Below are 19,760 nucleotides of genomic sequence, written 5' to 3'. Positions count from 1 at the left end.
TTCTGTTAATAGTCCTTGGGCCAGACCAGATATTGGTACCACCCAAAGTGGCAAAACTTCACTGGTGCCATTTTATTTGTTACACCAACATAAGTAAAATAATACATGGTAGTTATTCTTTGGGTCTCTCGGTAAAGTCACGTAGACATAAAAAGTTATAACAATAAAATAAAATGAAAGTGATTTTTTCTTTAAACATCACGACGTTTCGATCGCAACGCAAGCACAATAAGTATAACTAGCAGGCTAATTATGAAAACCCTGTTATTTTCATGGAGAACAAATGCTGCCCATTTACAGCTTGCTATTAATATTGCTTTGATGTCAGTTATTTACATTAAAAGGTAGAAAAAGAACACCAACGAAACCACAAATATTACAATCCAATTCTGGAACACACAATCCAATGCTACAGCAGTTGTGCATTAATGCACTAAACTGAGACTTCCTGGAACGCGAAGTTCCCGCAGTGTGGAGACGCAGGGCACAACAAATCAGCATTACTTTGCACGCTGGCCAAGAGATGAGCTTCAGGACAGCTAAAAAAAATGGGTGCCTCCGATAATCGCTATTATATGTGGTACAATAATATCCGGCCGCATTATTTTGAGGGCACAAGTATATGACTTGCTCAATTCAAATGTTGGTGGGGAAGGCAATTTGCCTTCCCAACTCTATTCCCACACCATTGTCAAGACATGGTTTGGGTCTACAGGTACTGAAGTATAGCTTACACAAACACAACAAAATCCGTCTATGCTCACTGACCTTCACATCTAATGTGGTATAAAGTACAATGTATCATTCCATATTTCAATGTTTTATATTAAAGAAAATCCATCTTGAATTAACCACATTTGAAATTAAACTACATTTATCAAACAGAACACAAAAGTACTTAACAAGAATGGGTAAAAAGAGCATAATTATAATACGCATAAATGAAGCGGCAACATTTACAAAAGGTTTATTTCAGCACTGATTCACACAATCTGCAATCCACCATTAGAGTACACTATACATTTATAACAAATTAAACCATCAAAGTGTTCTCAACTTAATACAAATAAAAAAATGTGTATTTGATCAATTCCGAAAGCATATGCACTGTCATGCGCATAAACTAGCAACTCGTGACATGTAGGTTTTTACAGCCATTATCATTTATAATTGTTTTTTGAGTCAGACCACATAATGGTGTGGTCAAATATCTGTAGTCAATTTAATGATTGGTTATGTTGGGTGGTAGAGAGTCATACAGCAGAAATGTTGCCAGATCATCACGTGGCCTAAACCAAAAATCTATTTAGAAATTAGAACTTGCAACTCAATTGGCATGGTGTGATTATGACAGACACACACGCGTCTTCTGTGGAGAATTGTATTGCTTTGAAGTAACAAAATTAATTTTAACACCCCAGAACTGGGAAACATTCCCATTGAATACCAGTTTCTCACTCGGAACTACTTATGTGGTGTTTGGACCCAACTTCAATGTAATGGGCTGTGAAGACAAAAAAACAAGTTATTTTGGTATCACATATTTTAAAACCTTACAAACCAACCTGTAAGCAGTACAATAAATGGTGTAAAGTATGTACAATGAATTACCATTTTTACGTAATTCTTATAATTAAAATACATTCATTTGATTCTACTTAGAAGCTGAAACTGTTGAAACAATTATAACAAGGTATTAGCGAAACAATGAAACATTCACTCATGGAATAAATACAGCCATAACCAGGCTTAATTCGGGTGGCAATGGAAAATGTTGAGGACTCGTACTGCCAGATTGACTACGTTGTCTCATCCCCATGCTGTGCTCAACAGCTCACAACACTTCTCTTTCGGATTCTTCCCTCGCACCACTCGCCGATGAAATTCCATCCCATTTTCTCTTTTCTTAAACAATTCAAGAAATGTGTTAACTCTAATCGATTACAACTTTGATAGTGCTGTTTGCTGCTGTATGGCTCTCTGCGATTGCTGTTCAATTTCGTTGTTGCTCGTATTTCCATGCGTGCCACTGCCGCATGTTTGCTGCTGTTGCTACACAAGCCCCCTTCTTTCATGTGCCGTGTTGCAGAGATAAGCAACACACTGGCTGCCCCCCCACCCACGCTGTTTACGCCGCACAGCTTTCCTTGCTTCTGCCCCGCAACTCTCGTCCTCCACCCACTCACAACTTTGGAAGCCCTTATAAGCAGTTGCATTTGGAGGCTTGCCCCCTCTTTTCTCTCCGCCTGATGAAGACCGCTTGTGTTGCGCTCGAAACGTCGTGGGTTTTTAGTTTTAATTATTTATCAAATTTTTATTTAATTTTATTATTTTCTATCTCCGTGACTTTACCGAATGAACCAAATAATACATTGTTGGAACAGCAACAAAAGGTATACATCAATGTTTATGTTATTTAGCACTTCGACAGCATTGGTTGTCATTTATCAGCAATTGATAAAAAAACACATGACCCTTTTCAAATGTGGAGTAAAATGCTGTATAAACATTACGGAAGGAGTAATTTGTGCGAATACCTTGCTGCAGTAAGGACACTTTCCAAACACGACGTTGAAGCTCTGTGTGCACGAGGGAAGAGACCTCAGCCACTGCTCACATGGCAGACATCAAGACACAGACGGACACATTCACAGTATCCAGACAAGTCAACTCTAGCATCCAGACAAGTTGTTGAAGAGACAAATGGCACAGGGTGCAAAACCAGGGTCAAAATACTTGGAAAATGTTGAAATCTCTGTGGCTTATCAGGCTACATGGTTGCACTTCCGTGATTATTTACCTTTTCAGTCCGGTGGCAAGACAAAGCAAGTCCAGGTGTTTAATTTAAATTGTGACACATTTATTGCTTAAATGAAGTCACAAGCAGGTGTTAAATAGTACAAACATTGAATTAAGGTGTTTATCAGAAATAATTGATTTAACAAAGAAGATGACCTCCTGTTTTCATTATGATGGAGACAGTAATTAAAATCCTTACATAATTATGCATACGACAGCAGGTGTCTTAACGGTGAAACAAGCCACTGTCTTTGAAGCTGTTGTCCAAAAAGATTACACGAATTAAATAGTAATTAAATTCTGACACACTCCAAGCTGAAGTATTTGTGACTTAGAGAAACTATGCATGGGATGGGCTAAATGTATTTTTGATCATACATTCCATATATAAGGAAACATTTGATTTGTGGCATGGCAGTATATTTACATCTACACAAATTCTATACGATGGGGTAATGTAAACCAGTGCCTATTTAAAGCAATCTAATTTGGATAATTCACTTTCATGTTTGAGACAATGCTTTGGCCATATATCCATTAGGTGCTTGCCTACCTATATGGGCCAACTTTCATTAACAATGTTGTACCTCTCCTGTCAGAGAGTAATCAGCAATGAGTGATACACTGCGTGGGTGTGTAATTTATGCTGCTATTTTTTTTTTGACTCGCCACGATTGTGCGTCAAAATTTGGCAGCTCATCAAATCCCATTCAAAGATAAAGAGTTAACTCTTCTCAACACCCTAGCATTTTAAATGCTCAATTGTCATTCTTATAAAGGATTTCCGATACTGATTTTTTCATACGATGCATTCATTTTCATTAGGTAATCTAACACCCATGCTACTTCTGAAACGCATCAATCCTGTCTGTTAGTTATTTTTCTGTTGATGGTTTATTTGCTGATGTTAACTGGTGAAGCACAAGATTTGAAAGCATCGCTAAACCTGTTAATCTAGCACGACGCTGCCCCACCATAATCAGCCGCATTATCTGATGCAGCCAGGATGACTGTTGGCTGTAACGAGATTTAAGCTGCCATCGTGTCCGACATATCGTTTTTTTCACATTTTCAGAATGTTTAATGTTATCGGCCGCTTTGTACAACGCAATAACATGACACAGCGTTGCCGTTGATGCCGATTGTGGCCCTGAAATGTCATATTTTGATTGCTGTTCCATTTACCGCTTCTAGAATGGGCTTCATAAGAGGATAACATTGCTTAAAGTTGAACCGATTGCAATGTAAATTTGATGCGCTATCGTAAAAGCAACACAAATTATTTATTTGGCAAGTTTGCAACAATTAACAAACATACACTCACTATTTCTCTCAAATCAGTACATTAGTTCGTATTTGACCAGGTGAATGCAATAAAGGTTGTATGTTGGCTAATTAACAATACTATAATATAATAATTACAAATGCCTGTTACATTTTTAAAAACCTATTAGTGAAATTGCCAATTAGACCACAACCTAATCTTAATACGAAAATATTAGTAATCAAAATCTGTCATCAAAACGAAACAAAAATTAGTACTGGCAGCTTTAACATATATACAATGAAGGAAGCATGCCAATAATATTGTAGCCACGGTGGCATTAGATTCAGAAACATAGCAAGATCCCACTGCTTGTTAAATTTGAGTCCAAAAAATTAACTAAAAAAGCAGAAATAATATCCAATAATTGCCCTCAGTGCGACCAATCAAGCAGTTAAAATTCACAATGCACACACAGACGGCTTGGCGGACCTCGTAGAGGCAGGCCTGGTGGAAGGGCTGGCCACACCGGGGCTCGTCGCACACCTGGTCAGGGATTGCCGCCTCCAGCCGGTATGCATAACAGATGCCACACTCCATGCTGAAGTCCTGCGATGCACACAAGTCAAATGTCCTTCATACAACCAAATTAGTATCCAGTGAAAGTATCTCTTTGTTAGAAGGGTGCTGCGATTGTATGTTTGAATATTTCTTTGTGGCTATTTTGCACGTCGGAGGAAATTGTATGTATGTACGTTGAACTTTTTTCGCACCATACGTAGCCAACCGTGCTGATCGGAGGTGCTGTAGTAGCAGAACACCTATACATATACTGCTTTCCACAGGCCACCAAGTGACCTGCCGATGCCATGCTTCAAACATAATAAAATATGTAAACAATAGTCCTGTCTCCAAAAACAAGGTATTCAGGTCTACCACCAGCTTTACATTACGTTGTGGGAGACTTTATAATTTGCAACTTTACCTATACCGTCAACACCAAAATATGTATAGGTCAAAGCTCAATGCAATCCCCAAATTGCAAATTTACAGATGTATGAAAGCCAATTAAGTGTAAAAAAACTGTAATTTAAAAAAATATTTATATTTTTTCCACAGTTGATGATGAATCACAATGGCCATGTAGTGATGTGAGACGGCGCTTGGCGTTTCTACGATTCACTGCAACGGCAGCAAACAGTTAATGAACCGAGGGAATGCAGCTGCGGCAGTAATGCGTGTGTCGGTGAAAGCGAATGCAGCCTTACGGCCTTGCTGTGGGTTGCGGGCGAAGGAAGCTCAATCTCCAGCAGGTGGAGCAGGTTGTGCAATACTGAGGCTTCAGGATGCCTGTTAAACGGACAAATGTGGTCATTTCCCAACGTTATATCGAGTGCAAGTATAAAAAGTGTAGATGCAATGCTTACACGAGCAAGCACCGCCAACAGTAACTTCAGCCACAACCTTCACACGAACTGAAACTTCTACTGATGCCTGTTACTCACCAGTGATGCATATTTGCACTGAGCTTGTTCCTGAGAGGGGTGACCACTGAAAAGGTAACAACATTGTTGTGATACAATACAACTTCATCTTAATGCAATTGTTTTAGCAGATGGAGTTTATTCTTGTGGTTCTGTTAACAGAAGAATAGTTGAGGAGACGGCATAATAAGGTACATTTAGACTATTCTGTAGTAATTTTGCAACATGACATCACTCAGATAACCGGATTACAACTTAAAAGACATACACAATGGGGATACCAGTTGAATATGAATTAGAAATAATAAAATATAATCAAAGAAAGCAGTGCCATAGTAATTAACACACTACATTGTAATGCCAGCGAACCAAATTGGAAAGCCTGCGATGGCCAACAACGATGACGAGTGAGATCATTTAAACTGATCCTGGATCCACACTTCACCAATCCACACTGACCAGCATGGTGAAGTATGACCAGACAACTCCAAGGAGGAGGCCTTAATCCAAAAGTGAACAAAGGGGTGCCTTAGCATCGGTTATAGAAGGGATACGATGGATGTATAATAGTATGGGTTGGGTTTAGAACAAAACCCATGAGCAGTGGATGCCATACCGTAGTCAGCACCTAGGAAGCGACATTCGGGAAAGGTCTTGGGATGCTGTGGGTCCACCTCCAGGTGCAGTGATGCACTATTGCCTGGAAATAATTTTATTTTCAATGTGTTTTTGATAAAAAAAAAAACAGGGACATAGATATAGAAACATTATTCTGTGTTCACATGTTACTTTTTTCCCATAAGCTAAAAACTATACTCCACTTTCCCCACACACAAGTACGGTGTCAGGGAAATGGTTGTGCATGTCTGTAATTTAGTAGTTTGCAGCTAAGGGATGGTGAATCACATGGATTTGTGAAATGCCAGCTGGGCTGAGCTTTGGGTTGGCCAGAAAATAGTCATATGTAGTGGATTCAACTGAGGCGCAGATGGACTCTTTGGAGGCAACACATTTATTAATACCAACACATTAACACAAAAGGGGTAACTGCTCCTTTATACAAGATAACAACCTATGGTGGTGGACCACCAGGCTAACTACACGAGTTACACTGGGAGTAGCTACAATGGGCAGGACCCCGGCTTGAGTCCTGGTCCACGTGTTGGTGACTTCTTCTTGGACGTAGAACGTAAAACGTAGATCTTCAGATGACAATGCTGCACCCCGGTCCCTCTCGGGGACCCGGCTTATATGCCCGCTGGCCGTGGCTGGCTCCGCCCTTGGCCACGACCACCTTCTCGAACCCTCTAGCAGGATCTCGTCCCAGCACGTGACCACCCCCAGCCCCCACTTGGGGCCCTTGTGTCGATCTTACTCGTCACGTGCCTTCCAGGGTCAACCAGAGTGCCATGGCCTGGGGTAACCTCATTCCATGGCTGACACTCCCACACCCCGTCCTGTAGGGGTCGGCACTGCACGCCACGCGTGGTGCCACCCAGCGCTATGACCCAGCGCTCACCGAGCCCCCACTAGGGTTGGTCCTGCACCCACATATACGGGGTGTCCGCGATGGCAATGCATCGCACGCCGTGCCTCGCTAGAGCCGGCATTACCCAGTGACATCCACGATGTCGCTACACACGTGATGTTCGCGATGTGAGTACATCGCACGCCGTGCCTCTCTAGGGCCGGCACCACACAATGACATCTGCGATGTCACTACACATACAATGAGTGGGTTCATAGACCCATCTGTACAAACCTTTGGAAGTGTATTTCCTGTTATACAAAGTATTTCGCCTAGCAGGTACTTCAGTTTACTCAAGAGCAACATGTTATAATTTTAACCAAAGCCGTTGATACCAATACACATACCCTTGTAATTCACTGACCCGCTCCTACTGGACATGTGAAAAAGAGCTTCATAGTTCATCGCATTCCTCCAGGATAAATTCAGATTCTGATTCTGAGATATCGTAGCTGCTGCACAGTCGACTTGTGACCTCCAAGATCTACCTTGGCAGTGTCCTGCCAGTTGGTCCCAGGTCTACCCCTTGATCGCCACAGCGTTCATTTGCAAAAACACTCGTGAAAGGAATTGGCCAAATCTCCTAAAACAAGACCCTCGTAAAAAGTCTGAAGACGCATGGATAAGCAAATTATGATATTATCCCTGTTATGCCCATGGTGTTTGTGGTAACCACTAAGGATGGAGATGCTCGTGTGTGTTGCAGACAGACCGATGGCGATGCGGCGTGTAGTGGAAGCGCGGGAGGGCTTCTCGGGTTCCAGCACCCAGGTGTTCCGGTCGATCTCATCCATCGTGTCCCAGAAATCCTTCAGGGCTTCCACGGCTGCCAGGAAGTGACTTCGCATGGTGGCCAGGCTGCTCTGTAGGCGCACGGCATTCACGTGCCATTCACATGACTTTCACGAGCAATTCACATGCCATTTCAGTGCTATTCACATACCAGTCCCATGATATTCACTTGCATTCAGGGCTCGGGATTATAAGGCAAGGTGAATCCTTAGACGACTCACTACAGATAAGTATAGTGCAGCAATTAAAAATGCTCAAGAACAAATGTTGTGCATACATACCAGAATTACAAATGCAAAGATAGGAATGTAAAGATGATCAGATTATATGAATGGCATAATTTGCTAAATTGTATACATGTATGATAATTTGCATTTGTCATCTATATGCTACATTATTTCATTAGATTAAAAGGTTTTACAATGGAAATTAATCCATGAAAGTGTCTTAATACTGGAAGACAGATATATAGAGAGTTACCAAACCTCTTTAGAATATTGTAATCAAGCATTTGCTTGCAGAACTCAGTAACGGTAATCAATCAATACTGGTTTTCAGACATTACAATATCCTTGACAATGACAAAAAAAATCAGGCTCCTATTATCACACCATGTCACCCACTGTATTGGGTGGGAATGTGTGATTATTCACAAGTGGGGTGGATACACAAGGTGGAGATTTGCTTCCCGCTGATCTGCGTTCATCAACTATAGTATGTGTTTATCCACTGTGCAATTAAGTGGTTGGCAAGCTGTAGCAGGGATATTTAACAAACATGTAATAAGAATAGCAGGTAATTAAAATACTGTCTCTGACTGCTAGGCCTTGATGATGTATGCTCAGCTCTTGTTTTGTTTGTTAAAACTGAGTGGGGAAGAGGGAATTGCATACGAACAAGCCTGCAATCACGCATATTGTTTGTGGTCAAAGTGATGCGATTTTAAACGTAGAAGGAAAAGCTTTCCAAGTTACTGACATGTAGATGACATGATATAATTAAGACAAAAACTATTGTAATGGTCTTCCTAGTATCATTATCAGTCATCATCTATCCACTGCTGAATGAAGGCCTCACCACACCAATCCATGTCCCTCATGGTCTCTTGATGACACAATCCATCTCGCTCCTGCACGTGAAGTTATCTCCCTGCTCTGTTTCCCCAGTGGTGATCTCATCAATTGGCTACAATTCCATCAACGGCTTTGTCCCCAGTAATCATTCCTTCTTGCGGTGCACCCTGCCTAAAGCCCTCAGTATATCTCGGATTTGCATTTATTCTCTGATGCACGTGTTTGCCTTTTTTGTTTGTGCAATTCCAAACATGCATCTGTCCAAGTTTATTTGCATCATTATCAGCTTTTGTTGGATTTTATTTCATAGTGTCAATGTTTCTGATGTATGACATGGTCGAAACGATGCACTAATTGAACACGTCCTTCTTGAAGTACATTGGTTGTTGTTCCTTGTCAGTGTCATTTTCATCTCTTCATTTCATCATTTTAATCCTTGTCCTCCGTCCGTAATTGCCTGAGGTATGGAATATATATTTTGCCTTTGTTTCCAATTGTGTCGAGTCAACAGTTATTTGGTATCCAGTTAACAGATTAAAAAGCACCTTAAATAACATTAAACAGTGCATCTCAAAAACAAATATACAAGGTATGTTCATGACTCTAGATAACCTGAAGCGTCAATAGTTTTAAAAACTGTGTATTAAATATAACTACTTAGTCACTGTGATGTTGTTTTATCTTTGGATGTATATGATTAATGTGTCAGTGTGATCAGCAAAGTATTGTCTCTGGTTTATTTACAGCAAATACTCTTACTTGTGGGGTCCAGTGAAGGTCAAATGTCACAGGGATATCGACCAAGCATTCTGGAGCCTCAACAGGGTACTGTGGACAACAACAATCATAAAGGAGATCCCATTAGTATGCAAACACAACGCTTACACACCTCCACAGACATCTTACTTGATTTTCACCTTATAAAAAATTGTAATGTAGCCAAGCAACAAGACTGAAAGCATCCTCTGTGCACGTGGCATGACTCCTTGCGCAAGAGGTGCCAGAAAGGTAACAGATTTATCACCGAATGCCCTCTTATATGTGTAGTGACTGTGAATGTCACTGTGTGGTGCCGGGTTTGCAAGGCCACGGCAGATAATGTGTTGTCATTATGTGCTGCCCGGTTACTGGGTGCAGACCCAGCCCTAGCGGGGCTTGGGTGAGTGCTGGTCAGCGCGGAGGCACCGCGAGCAGTGTGCGGTGCGGGCTCCCGGTGAGGGAGCGAGAGGGAGCGTCAGCCAGCCAGGATTACGTTGGGGCATGACACGCCGGTTGACCTGCCGACACGCGACCGGATGATATTGGAGGGGGGCCACCGGTGGACGGGGGGCCGCTGGGCGGTCACGTGGTATAGAGGAGCTCTCGGGAGCCTTCGGGACAGAGCTCGAGAGATCTAGAAGGTGGGCGGGGCGAGGGGCGGAGCCAGCGCCAGCCCGGGCCGATATAACGGGGCCCCGTGGAGGGGCTCGGGGTTCTTCGGGTTGTGGGTGAAGAAGATCCACGTCGGGTTGAAGAAGCCTCTAGCCACGCAGTCCGGGACCCAGCTCGTGGTCCGGACCGGGATAGCGAGACCGTGTCTACTTATGCCATAGCATGGTTAGATGGGCATTCAACACCCGAGTGTAGGTTACGTTATGTTGTGTTGAGTTGTTGTAATAAATAGTGTGGCTCCCAAGACAACGTCTGCGACTCAGTTGGACTCACTACATATGTATGGCAACTGAGCTTGGCTAAGAACTGTAGTCAGGTCCATGTTTCTCAACATTTTTGGTCTCAGCAGCATGGCAGGAGCCGCCATGTGGCTTGACACATACAGGTGTCAATGTGTCTCCTGTCAGCGCAGCTCACAGGGTCCAGTGGAAGATTAAAATGAGGGCGAGCGACCACTGGCATTCAGAGAAAGGGACACATTCATTTTTGTCCGTGCACACAATTACCCAGGAATCGTAAAGCCAGTCACCCGCACCGGCTGTCGGGACTGACCCAGAAAATATTTTCTGAAACGGATGAGTAGTACGGACAATAAATGGATCGTGGAAAAGAACTGTGCAGTGCATATAGAGATATATGCTGTATCCAATTAACAGAACTGTCAAGTATTCCATTAAATACTGGCACCGCTATTTAAATGAGAGACTAACACGAAGCACAATTATACAGTCAGACTCACGAGGGAGCGGGATTTTTCAGCACACACTTTAGCCCCATTACAAAGTATTGAACGGTTAAGTGTGCTAATTGATCTACATGAGCTTGTTGGCCTTAACACCATACATCCTGTTGCTAATAAGCGTGAATGCACTGAACAAAATCTATTCTCTTTGCAGCCACTGCCAGCACACCTATCTGTTACCCTTTGGAAGATATTTAATTGGGTACAAATATATCCTCTCAATTGCACGTACACGTATCAGAATCACAAATACATCGATCCTCGATGAAATGGGCTACATAAATGGATTGCTTAAGTCTATCAAGAAGAGAGAGAGATGATGTTCCTGGGACACATCTTGCAGAAACCTGGAGACTGCCTGGAGAAGATGCTGATTCAAGGCTCAGTCCCAGGAAAGCGAGGCTGAAGCCAAACCAGAAGAACCATGATTTGATGACGGTGTATGTGACAAATCTCAACTCACAAGAACTGTGGTGTAGGATAGTACATCTCACGGCCATGCCTTCGGATCGTGGGAGGCTAGAACCAGAAAGGAATTTTATATATACTTATATGTACTTATCAGGATAATAAGGTGTTCTCTACGACTTATCGATGCAGGCCACTCCATGAGCCCATTCAACAGCAGTGGGAGACTGAAATCTATATATGTTATGCACTTTCCATGCACACATCTTGTGTGTGTAGGATTCATTATATTAATTGTATCTAACATTCATAAACTACATTCAGGAGAATTACAAAAATCCATTGGCAATGTGATGGTGTATCACGAATCTTATAATCCACAGCACACCGTGATATAAAATAACTCCACTTAAATTTGCATAGTCTGTTGATTTTAGGAGTTTTTGGCCAGGCTGCAAAATATTATTGGAGGACACACTTTCTGAGTTGTTGTCTATATGTATATGCATAGAGTGTGCTATTTTGGGCTGTTTATCAAGGCGGATACCACAGGCAAATGGTTTGTGATGATGTTATCATAATATTATAAGACTCAATTTGGGTAACAAGAGTGTCTGCTCTTAACGCTAATCTAATTAACTTACTTAGTACAAGGAATAAAAATGCTATTGCAGAATTTTTAAACCTCTATCTGAAAGCTGACCAAGAAATTGGACCAAATTCTTTGGTGGGTGAATACCTGTGGCTTCAGGTTGAGGGTGATGGTGTGCGGGCGTCCACTTGTGTCCCAGAAGCTGAATCCAATAGTGCTGAAGTTGGGGTCGATGAAAGTTAGCCTGCCGAAAAAAATTAGTCTGTAAAATGAAACTGGCTGCCCAAATGAAATGTTTTTATTTCTAAGAATGTAATTTCCATTGCACACATCAGAGAGCGAATCTTTCATATCACGCATTGCTTGATTTCATTGTAAAGCAAGTGCGTACATCGCACGTGAGTGGTCTGAATGTGGTAAACAGGCACCCAAAGAAGCTCAATCCAAGAGATCACTTCATTTGACTCTACTGTCAAATGTAAAATAAATTGGGCGCACACAATTCAGAGGTATAAAATACCTAATACAGCATTTAAAAAAATAAATTCTGGACTTTTCACATTTTTATGCAAAATGTGCATCACTGATCTGTCAAAAACAGCTCAATCCTCCATTAGAATTCCCCACATCAACAACCGAATATCTGCACATAAACCTGACATGGGACACTTCTGGAATCATGATTATACCTCTCGCATTAACCTTCACAAGGTCATGAGTGAGCAATCTCGTAAACACCGGTGCTAGACACTGCTACTCTTACAGCAGGTTAGGGCATGCGTGCAGAGCGTCAAATTGTGCAGGTTAGGAGCCTCCCCTCACATGCATGGTTTTCAAATGCCTACATTTGAAGAGTTTTTACTTCTGAAATTTTCTTAAAAACTATTTGTGCCAGGAATTGGATAAACGATCGTGTGTCTGTTTCACATGCTGTTATTGTTATTAGAGTCAGCGGGTGGTTGTATTGGCCCAGCTGTCAGAACACAGGAGCCTGTTCTTGCACAGCAATGCGGCACCTTTAATGTGTGCAAGCAGACCGCCGCGTAGATTGCCTGATGTCCCCAAATCAGCCAGCACACACAACAGTGCAGTACAAGTGTATAACCTACATTACGGGTAAAACCATTTAAATACTGCATTGTTTTTCGAATATTTTAATCAAACCAAACGTAATGGTATGTATGTTGTGCGTCTGGAAAAATAAATCTAAAATACTTTTTTTAGAGACGGCACAAAGTGGCGTGATCTTTTTGCTGCATTCCCAGTGGAACTACCTTACGAGGTACTTCTACCACGGAGAATGTAAGGATTCACAGCTTGAATCCCATATCGATGTGGTAATGTTATGGACCATTAGGAAAGCATGCCATATGTTGAAAGGAGGATGTTAAAGACGATAAGACATCATCTGTAAAAGTAGGCCATTGTGTATGGGTGACCATTGCTGTAACACCAAGCTTTAACAAAAAATCACGAAAATATGAAATCTTAATAACTACACTTTCCTGATGTTATTAGACGTTTCAATTGATAATCTGAATGCATTAAGTCATTGGACCCTCACCTTGTTCTAAGCAGACTCAGATTGACACTGCAGTGCTGACAATAATTATATAGATCTTTGTCAATAAACTTAAGAATATTTCCAAAACATGTTAATCTAAAAAAATTGTGCACAAATACATATTTCAACGTACGTGTCTGGTGTTGTAATTACAAGTCACAATTTTTCTTGCCCCCACTTACATTTGAGAGTTTTACTCTAAATTAACATCATATGTCCCTGTATTTGGCACATCTGCCAGTACATCCAAAAGCTTGCCAATAAATCCCTTCTGTGCCTACAATGCCAACCAGCTGCAGTATGCTAAATAAAGAAATGCTATACATCTGCAAGAAATGAACACAACACATATGGCAAAGCTCTCCTACTCCTGCACTTACGTTTCCCATCCCAGGGCCTCAATTTCTCCAATGAGCCGCGAGTAGTAGGAAGGAGGTGGTGGCGCGTGCAGTGCTCTTTTGCTCCTCAAAGAAGCCTCCTGGGAGACACGGGGCGGTACGAAGGTGGCACAAGTCTACAATGAAAGCCGGTACTTTCAGTGGAAAGGGGCGCTGCTAGACATCTTAAAATGGCAGTACACCAGGGTTACACTGAAGCACCGACACTCACCAAGATCATCTTTAGCTCCACGATGAAGTCTTCTAAGGACTGGCTTTGTTCTAGCCTCTGAAATACATAAGCATACCTGTGATATACCAAAGCGTGCATAGCATGTTTTATCGTATATTAATAATGCAATTTAATAATTCACAACCATTTTTTTTAATCCACTATCTATGTAGCTCATAGGGGTTGTTTTTATCATATTTCACCAAACTGGTTGTCATGCAGATTTCTAAAATGGGGGGGGGGGGGGGGGTGCTCAGGGATGGTTCAGACACCACTTGCCACCAACGTTAACCATGGCCAGGAATCAAACTCAGGTCGCTGGATGAATTGCAGAGCACTGATTGCTGCACCACTATGCGACTTATTTATAGTTCTGTAATTCACATGACATTATTAAATGCGGTGCCCTATTTTAGAAGTGTAGTATGTTTTCATTTGAAAATATGAACTGGAAAATATATTCATGACAAGGTAAAATTATATGGTAAAACATGTGTCCAAAGAGTAGAACACATGTTCACATCAAACTTTACAATGTCTCAAGCATTACAATGTTGATAACTGAAACATTATATGTGAACAATTTTACACTGACAATTGTACAAAATTTACAAAAACAATTAGTGTTTCTACTGGTATCCTGAAGATTTCACAATACAATTTTTCTACAGAATTACAATGCTATAAATCTAGACATTTTACAGACAAGTACTGTAGTATATTATAAGACTAAGGTAAGCAACAGCCTAATGATTTGTGAAATAAAATACAAAAGCAAAAAAAAATACAAGATCAATTAATTATTATGTACTGAACCAAAACCAACAATTATAATTGTACGCCTAACCTGGTGAAAGCCATTCGAGATGCAATTAGCATTCAAAAAGTGTATTTATTAACGTAGCCAAAACTACCTGCTTCACAAGTGCCTGGTGGCCTCGGAGTGCCTGCTTGAGCTGCCAGCTGCAGTGCAGCCTGGCAACAGAAGACATTGCATTTCAAGTCACTGAGAATCTGTCAGAGACAGCAGATGATCAAAGTTGAGCTTTTTTTTGTAGGAACACAATATCCTAGTGAAACATTTTATTCAAAACATTTAGATCAGTAAAAACTCTGCACAACGGCTTCTGAGTAATGAAATCACACAATAGGCAGTAAAAATGTTTAACATTTAATGTTGAATGCATGTATATGTTTGATTGTGAAAAGGTGATTCGACTTGGTTGAAAGCGATTGTCATCCAAGCTGTCTCTCAAACCTTGGCCTAAATATAAAACAAATATTGAGAAATACTATATGCCATAAAAAAATTGAACAGTCACATATTGCATGAAACAAGTACCAAGCTACATGTTAAAAGTGGAGTCACATAAGTTGATGCACTAAATCACAGCGACATTAGAAGATATTCGTTGAAAATCGGATTGGAGAAGAAAAAGCATAAATACTAATCTAGAAGACATTAACCATATTAAATGTATTGATGACATTGTCATTATAATGTCCTACAGGAATGAACTGCAATAAATGATACAATAATTTAATAAAAACTCCTGTAAAGTTGGGCTCAGGATAAATATGAAAAACACAAAGGTGATGGACAACAAGTTCGCTAAACGATTGGATATATATATTTTGGACGGTCATAGCTGGAAACCAAATCAGTATATGTATACCTAGTGTGGCTATTAAAGGTGGGCGGGGATCCAAATGATGAAATAATGACGTGGACAAAATTAGGTTGGGGTGCTTTTGTAAAAAAAAAATTCATTATGAAAGTAGCATAATAATACACCTGAAGAATAAAGTAAAAAAAAATCAGTGCGTACTCCCTGCAATGATATATGGTTCAGGCACATGAATGTTGAAGAAAATGCAACAGACTAAAAGTGCGCATGGAAGCTTGGAGATGCATGCTTGGAATTACATTAATAGACATAAAGAGAAAAACATGGATTTAGAACATAAACAGGTGAATGAAATCATTCAAACTGTTAAGAGAAGTAAGTGGGCTTGGGCATGACACGTGACTTTCAGGGATGATGGTCGATGGTGAAGAGTAATAATGGAGTGGCAAGCAAGGAATGGAATGTGTGCACATGAAGGATATCACTTTCCCACCCGCCCTTCTACAAAGTGAAACGCTTTCTGAACGGCTGTCAGATTGATATTTCAAATTTTGACCTGGAATTTAGCCAAACTAAATTTAATGTGATGTATTTTGTGGTCAGTGGTGACCAAGGTGTGATGATCAACTCACTATATGCTTGAGAACCCAGTTGTAATCAGGATATCAGGGGTTACCAGCTCAAACGTCTGACCTCCGAACCACACGGCTACCTCTGGTTACACTGTAATTTTAAAATCTTAAGTATGAAAATTATACGATAACCAACTGATGACAGAAAGAAACTGTATATGTCACATTAAGTACGTGACAGTGATGACTGATGTTTACCTTGCATTTCTCACTTGGCCATCTGGTGGAAGTGCAACATGCAACCTAAAATCTCTTTCCTAAAAATCATGAAATGATAAATCTGTAAAATTAGTGTGATTCAAATGGAATAAAAACATATTTCTTTCATTCATAAACTAATGAAAAATATTATGATGCAATTATTACAAGGTTTACATTTAGCATATTTATAAACATGCTTTCATCGAAGACACTCAAGAGCGCTTTACAAAAACAATGACGGCATAATTTGATTGGAGACATTACCGAAAAAAAATAAAACTGCGGCACAAAAAAAGGAAAAATATAGCCACTGCATTCCAAACATTGGCATGGTTCAGTCATAAACAGTGAATTGACCAGACACACGAAAGGGCTTCCTTTAAACCATATTTATAAAAGTCACTGTCGTGAGATCGCTCGATTAAGACTGTTGTTGTTCTAAACAATGTGAATGCAACGAGGGCTTACCCTGACGGTGATGAAGCCGTCATACAGGGTGCCCTCTTGGTTGAGCGGCACAAGCAGAGGGCACTCCTCCTGCAGCATCCCACTGCAAGCCATCACTCCTGCTCACAAACGACTGAACAATTGGATATTTATTTTATGCCAACTCTGTGGCTTACAACCATTTTCATGAAAGCCCACTTGCGATATGCAGTAGTTTTCCACATTTGCTAATATTTACATACGAGCAGATCAATAATAAATTAGCATTACTACAATTAAAAAAAAATCTGCTGGTAACGTTATTTTAATTTTAAATTTAAGGAATAATTTGGTTATACCAATGTACGCGTTAGTACCAAATAATGTAATTCTAAATGTGTTTCATTTACAAATAGGCAACATGATTAGTGTACTCCTGTCAGGATCTCCAGCCTCCCCACTCTGCAGTAGCAGATATTTTAAAAGCATGCATTAGTAAAGTGTATTACATTATATATATTTCACTGATATGCAGTTGTTAGGTGTTAACTAAATGTATTTGGTGGATAATTACGTGTAAAAGTCACGAGATTAGAATTGATAAATATATTTAATTATGTGCAGTATATGTATAGGATGCTGGCCAGGGAACCGGCAGAGTTGATGGGTTGTTCGGGTGGACACAACACAACGTTGGAATCCACGAAATTACACAACATACTGCAATACAAATCCCCATTTTCCTTGGGTCTTTCTATCCACGTGACTTTACCGAAAGACGCAAAGAATACGAATTCCTGCAGTCCCAACAGCTTCAAGTCAAGAACAGATCCACACGTCATGTGAGCACTGTCCCCCTCCTCAGCATGATGGGAGAGAGACACATCATTTGACGAGTGGGCAACAGCTTTGCTCTCGAACCCCCACGGAATCGCAGACCCCCGAATGGAGCACAAACATTGGTGGTCCTTGGACACCGCAGCGGGATGCATGGCAACACACCGCTACAGAGCTCAAACTAACCCATGGTTCATCATCATTAACAGCAAATACAAGTTTCAATTACAGAGCCCCCCCCCCCCTCGTATTCACCATACTTCACCCTCCTCGTATTGATCATACTTCACCCGTATTCACCATACTTCACCACTCTCGTATTCACCATACTTCACCCGTATTCACCATACTTCACCACTCTCGTATTCACCATACTTCACCACTCTCGTATTCACCATACTTCACCCGTATTCACCATACTTCACCACTCTCGTATTCACCATACTTCACCACCCGTATTCACCATACTTCACCACTCTCGTATTCACCATACTTCACCACCCGTATTCACCATACTTCACCACCCGTATTCACCATACTTCACCACCCGTATTCACTATACTTCACCACTCTCGTATTCACCATACTTCACCACTCTCGTATTCACCATACTTCATCACCCGTATTCACCATACTTCACCACTCTCGTATTCACCATACTTCACCACCCGTATTCACCATACTTCACCACTCTCGTATTCACCATACTTCACCACCCGTATTCACCATACTTCACCACCCGTATTCACCATACTTCACCACCCGTATTCACTATACTTCACCACTCTCGTATTCACCATACTTCACCACTCTCGTATTCACCATACTTCATCACCCGTATTCACCATACTTCACCACTCTCGTATTCACCATACTTCACCACCCGTATTCACCATACTTCACCACCCGTATTCACCATACTTCACCACCCGTATTCACCATACTTCACCACCCGTATTCACCATACTTCACCACCCGTATTCACCATACTTCACCACGCCGGGCAGCGCACTCACGTGCAGTCCCTGCGAGGCGGCTTCCGTGCCCACTCCGGTTGCCAGGTCAGAGGGAAACGCAATGGGGGAGATTCCTCCACATTCAAACGAGTTAATAAAAATCGAGGTAAAGTATATACACGTAGGCAGCCAACATGCATATTATTTTCAGATACCAATTTTGTATAAATCTCACGTAACCAATTCGCATGACCCCATGCATGTGGATCTCTGTGCGTCGTGGCGGCAGCAGCAGCAGCAGCGTTCAGGAGCTTCGATGCCAACGTCGAGGACGGCGAGAGGGCCTCACAGAACGGGACTTTCTTCGCTTCAGCAGCGGGAGAGGAGAGAGTTCGTGTGGTCGTGTAGTCGTGTAGTTGTGTGATTGTGTAGTTGTGTGATTGTGTAGTTGTGTGATTGTGTAGTTGTGTAGTTGTGTGATTGTGTAGTTGTGTGATTGTGTAGTTGTGTGATTGTGTAGTTGTGTAGTTGTGTGATTGTGTAGTCGTGTGATTGTGTGATTGTGTAGTTGTGTGATTGTGTAGTTGTGTAGTTGTGTGATTGTGTAGTTGTGTGATTGTGTAGTTGTGTGATTGTGTAGTTGTGTAGTTGTGTGATTGTGTGGTTGTGTGATTGTGTAGTTGTGTAGTTGTGTGATTGTGTAGTTGTGTGATTGTGTAGTTGTGTGATTGTGTAGTTGTGTGATTGTGTAGTTGTGTAGTTGTGTGATTGTGTAGTTGTGTGATTGTGTAGTT

At 41.2% G+C, this 19,760-nt stretch overlaps 1 protein-coding gene across 13 annotated transcripts; it reads right to left on the bottom strand.

The window, feature by feature from the left end:
• Positions 1-951: 951 nt before the first annotated feature.
• Positions 952-19,378, bottom strand: FANCL (FA complementation group L). 13 transcript variants are annotated; one of them, XM_061559585.1, is made up of 15 exons: positions 19,027-19,376; positions 17,216-17,327; positions 16,745-16,803; positions 15,201-15,261; positions 14,287-14,343; positions 14,058-14,155; positions 12,261-12,357; positions 9,700-9,768; positions 7,788-7,938; positions 6,164-6,247; positions 5,569-5,614; positions 5,332-5,413; positions 4,556-4,672; positions 2,538-2,609; positions 952-1,504 (listed from the first exon to the last, which is right to left on the bottom strand). In XM_061559585.1, the coding sequence occupies exons 2-15, from the start codon at positions 17,306-17,308 to the stop codon at positions 1,469-1,471; spliced, it is 1,122 nt and encodes a 373-aa protein (XP_061415569.1). In that variant the 5' UTR covers positions 17,309-17,327; positions 19,027-19,376; the 3' UTR covers positions 952-1,468. The 13 variants fall into 13 exon arrangements, with proteins under 13 accessions (XP_061415569.1, XP_061415576.1, XP_061415571.1 ...); XM_061559592.1 differs by having other exon boundaries at positions 17,216-17,297; positions 19,027-19,048; XM_061559587.1 differs by having other exon boundaries at positions 18,973-19,045.
• Between the last annotated feature and the right edge of the window lie 382 nt (positions 19,379-19,760).

The sequence above is a fragment of the Lethenteron reissneri genome, chromosome 25 (genome assembly GCF_015708825.2).
Source record: "Lethenteron reissneri isolate LAM-NWPU_2019-01 chromosome 25, ASM1570882v1, whole genome shotgun sequence".
Classification (NCBI taxonomy): domain Eukaryota; kingdom Metazoa; phylum Chordata; class Hyperoartia; order Petromyzontiformes; family Petromyzontidae; genus Lethenteron; species Lethenteron reissneri.
The sequence above is the reverse complement of the archived record's forward strand: the minus strand, read 5'-3'. Positions and strand labels throughout refer to the sequence as shown.

Excerpts from the sequence above, each read along its gene's own strand:
- FANCL (XM_061559585.1), bottom strand. The coding sequence starts at position 17,308 with ATGGCTTGCAGTGGGATGCTGCAGGAGGAGTGCCCTCTGCTTGTGCCG. Across the intron at positions 9,769-12,260 it reads CCCTCAACCTGAAGCCACAG|TACCCTGTTGAGGCTCCAGA; the intron begins GTATTCACCCAC and ends TGTTGTCCACAG. Across the intron at positions 1,505-2,537 it reads AGTGTCCTTACTGCAGCAAG|CCCATTACATTGAAGTTGGG; the intron begins GTATTCGCACAA and ends TTGTCTTCACAG.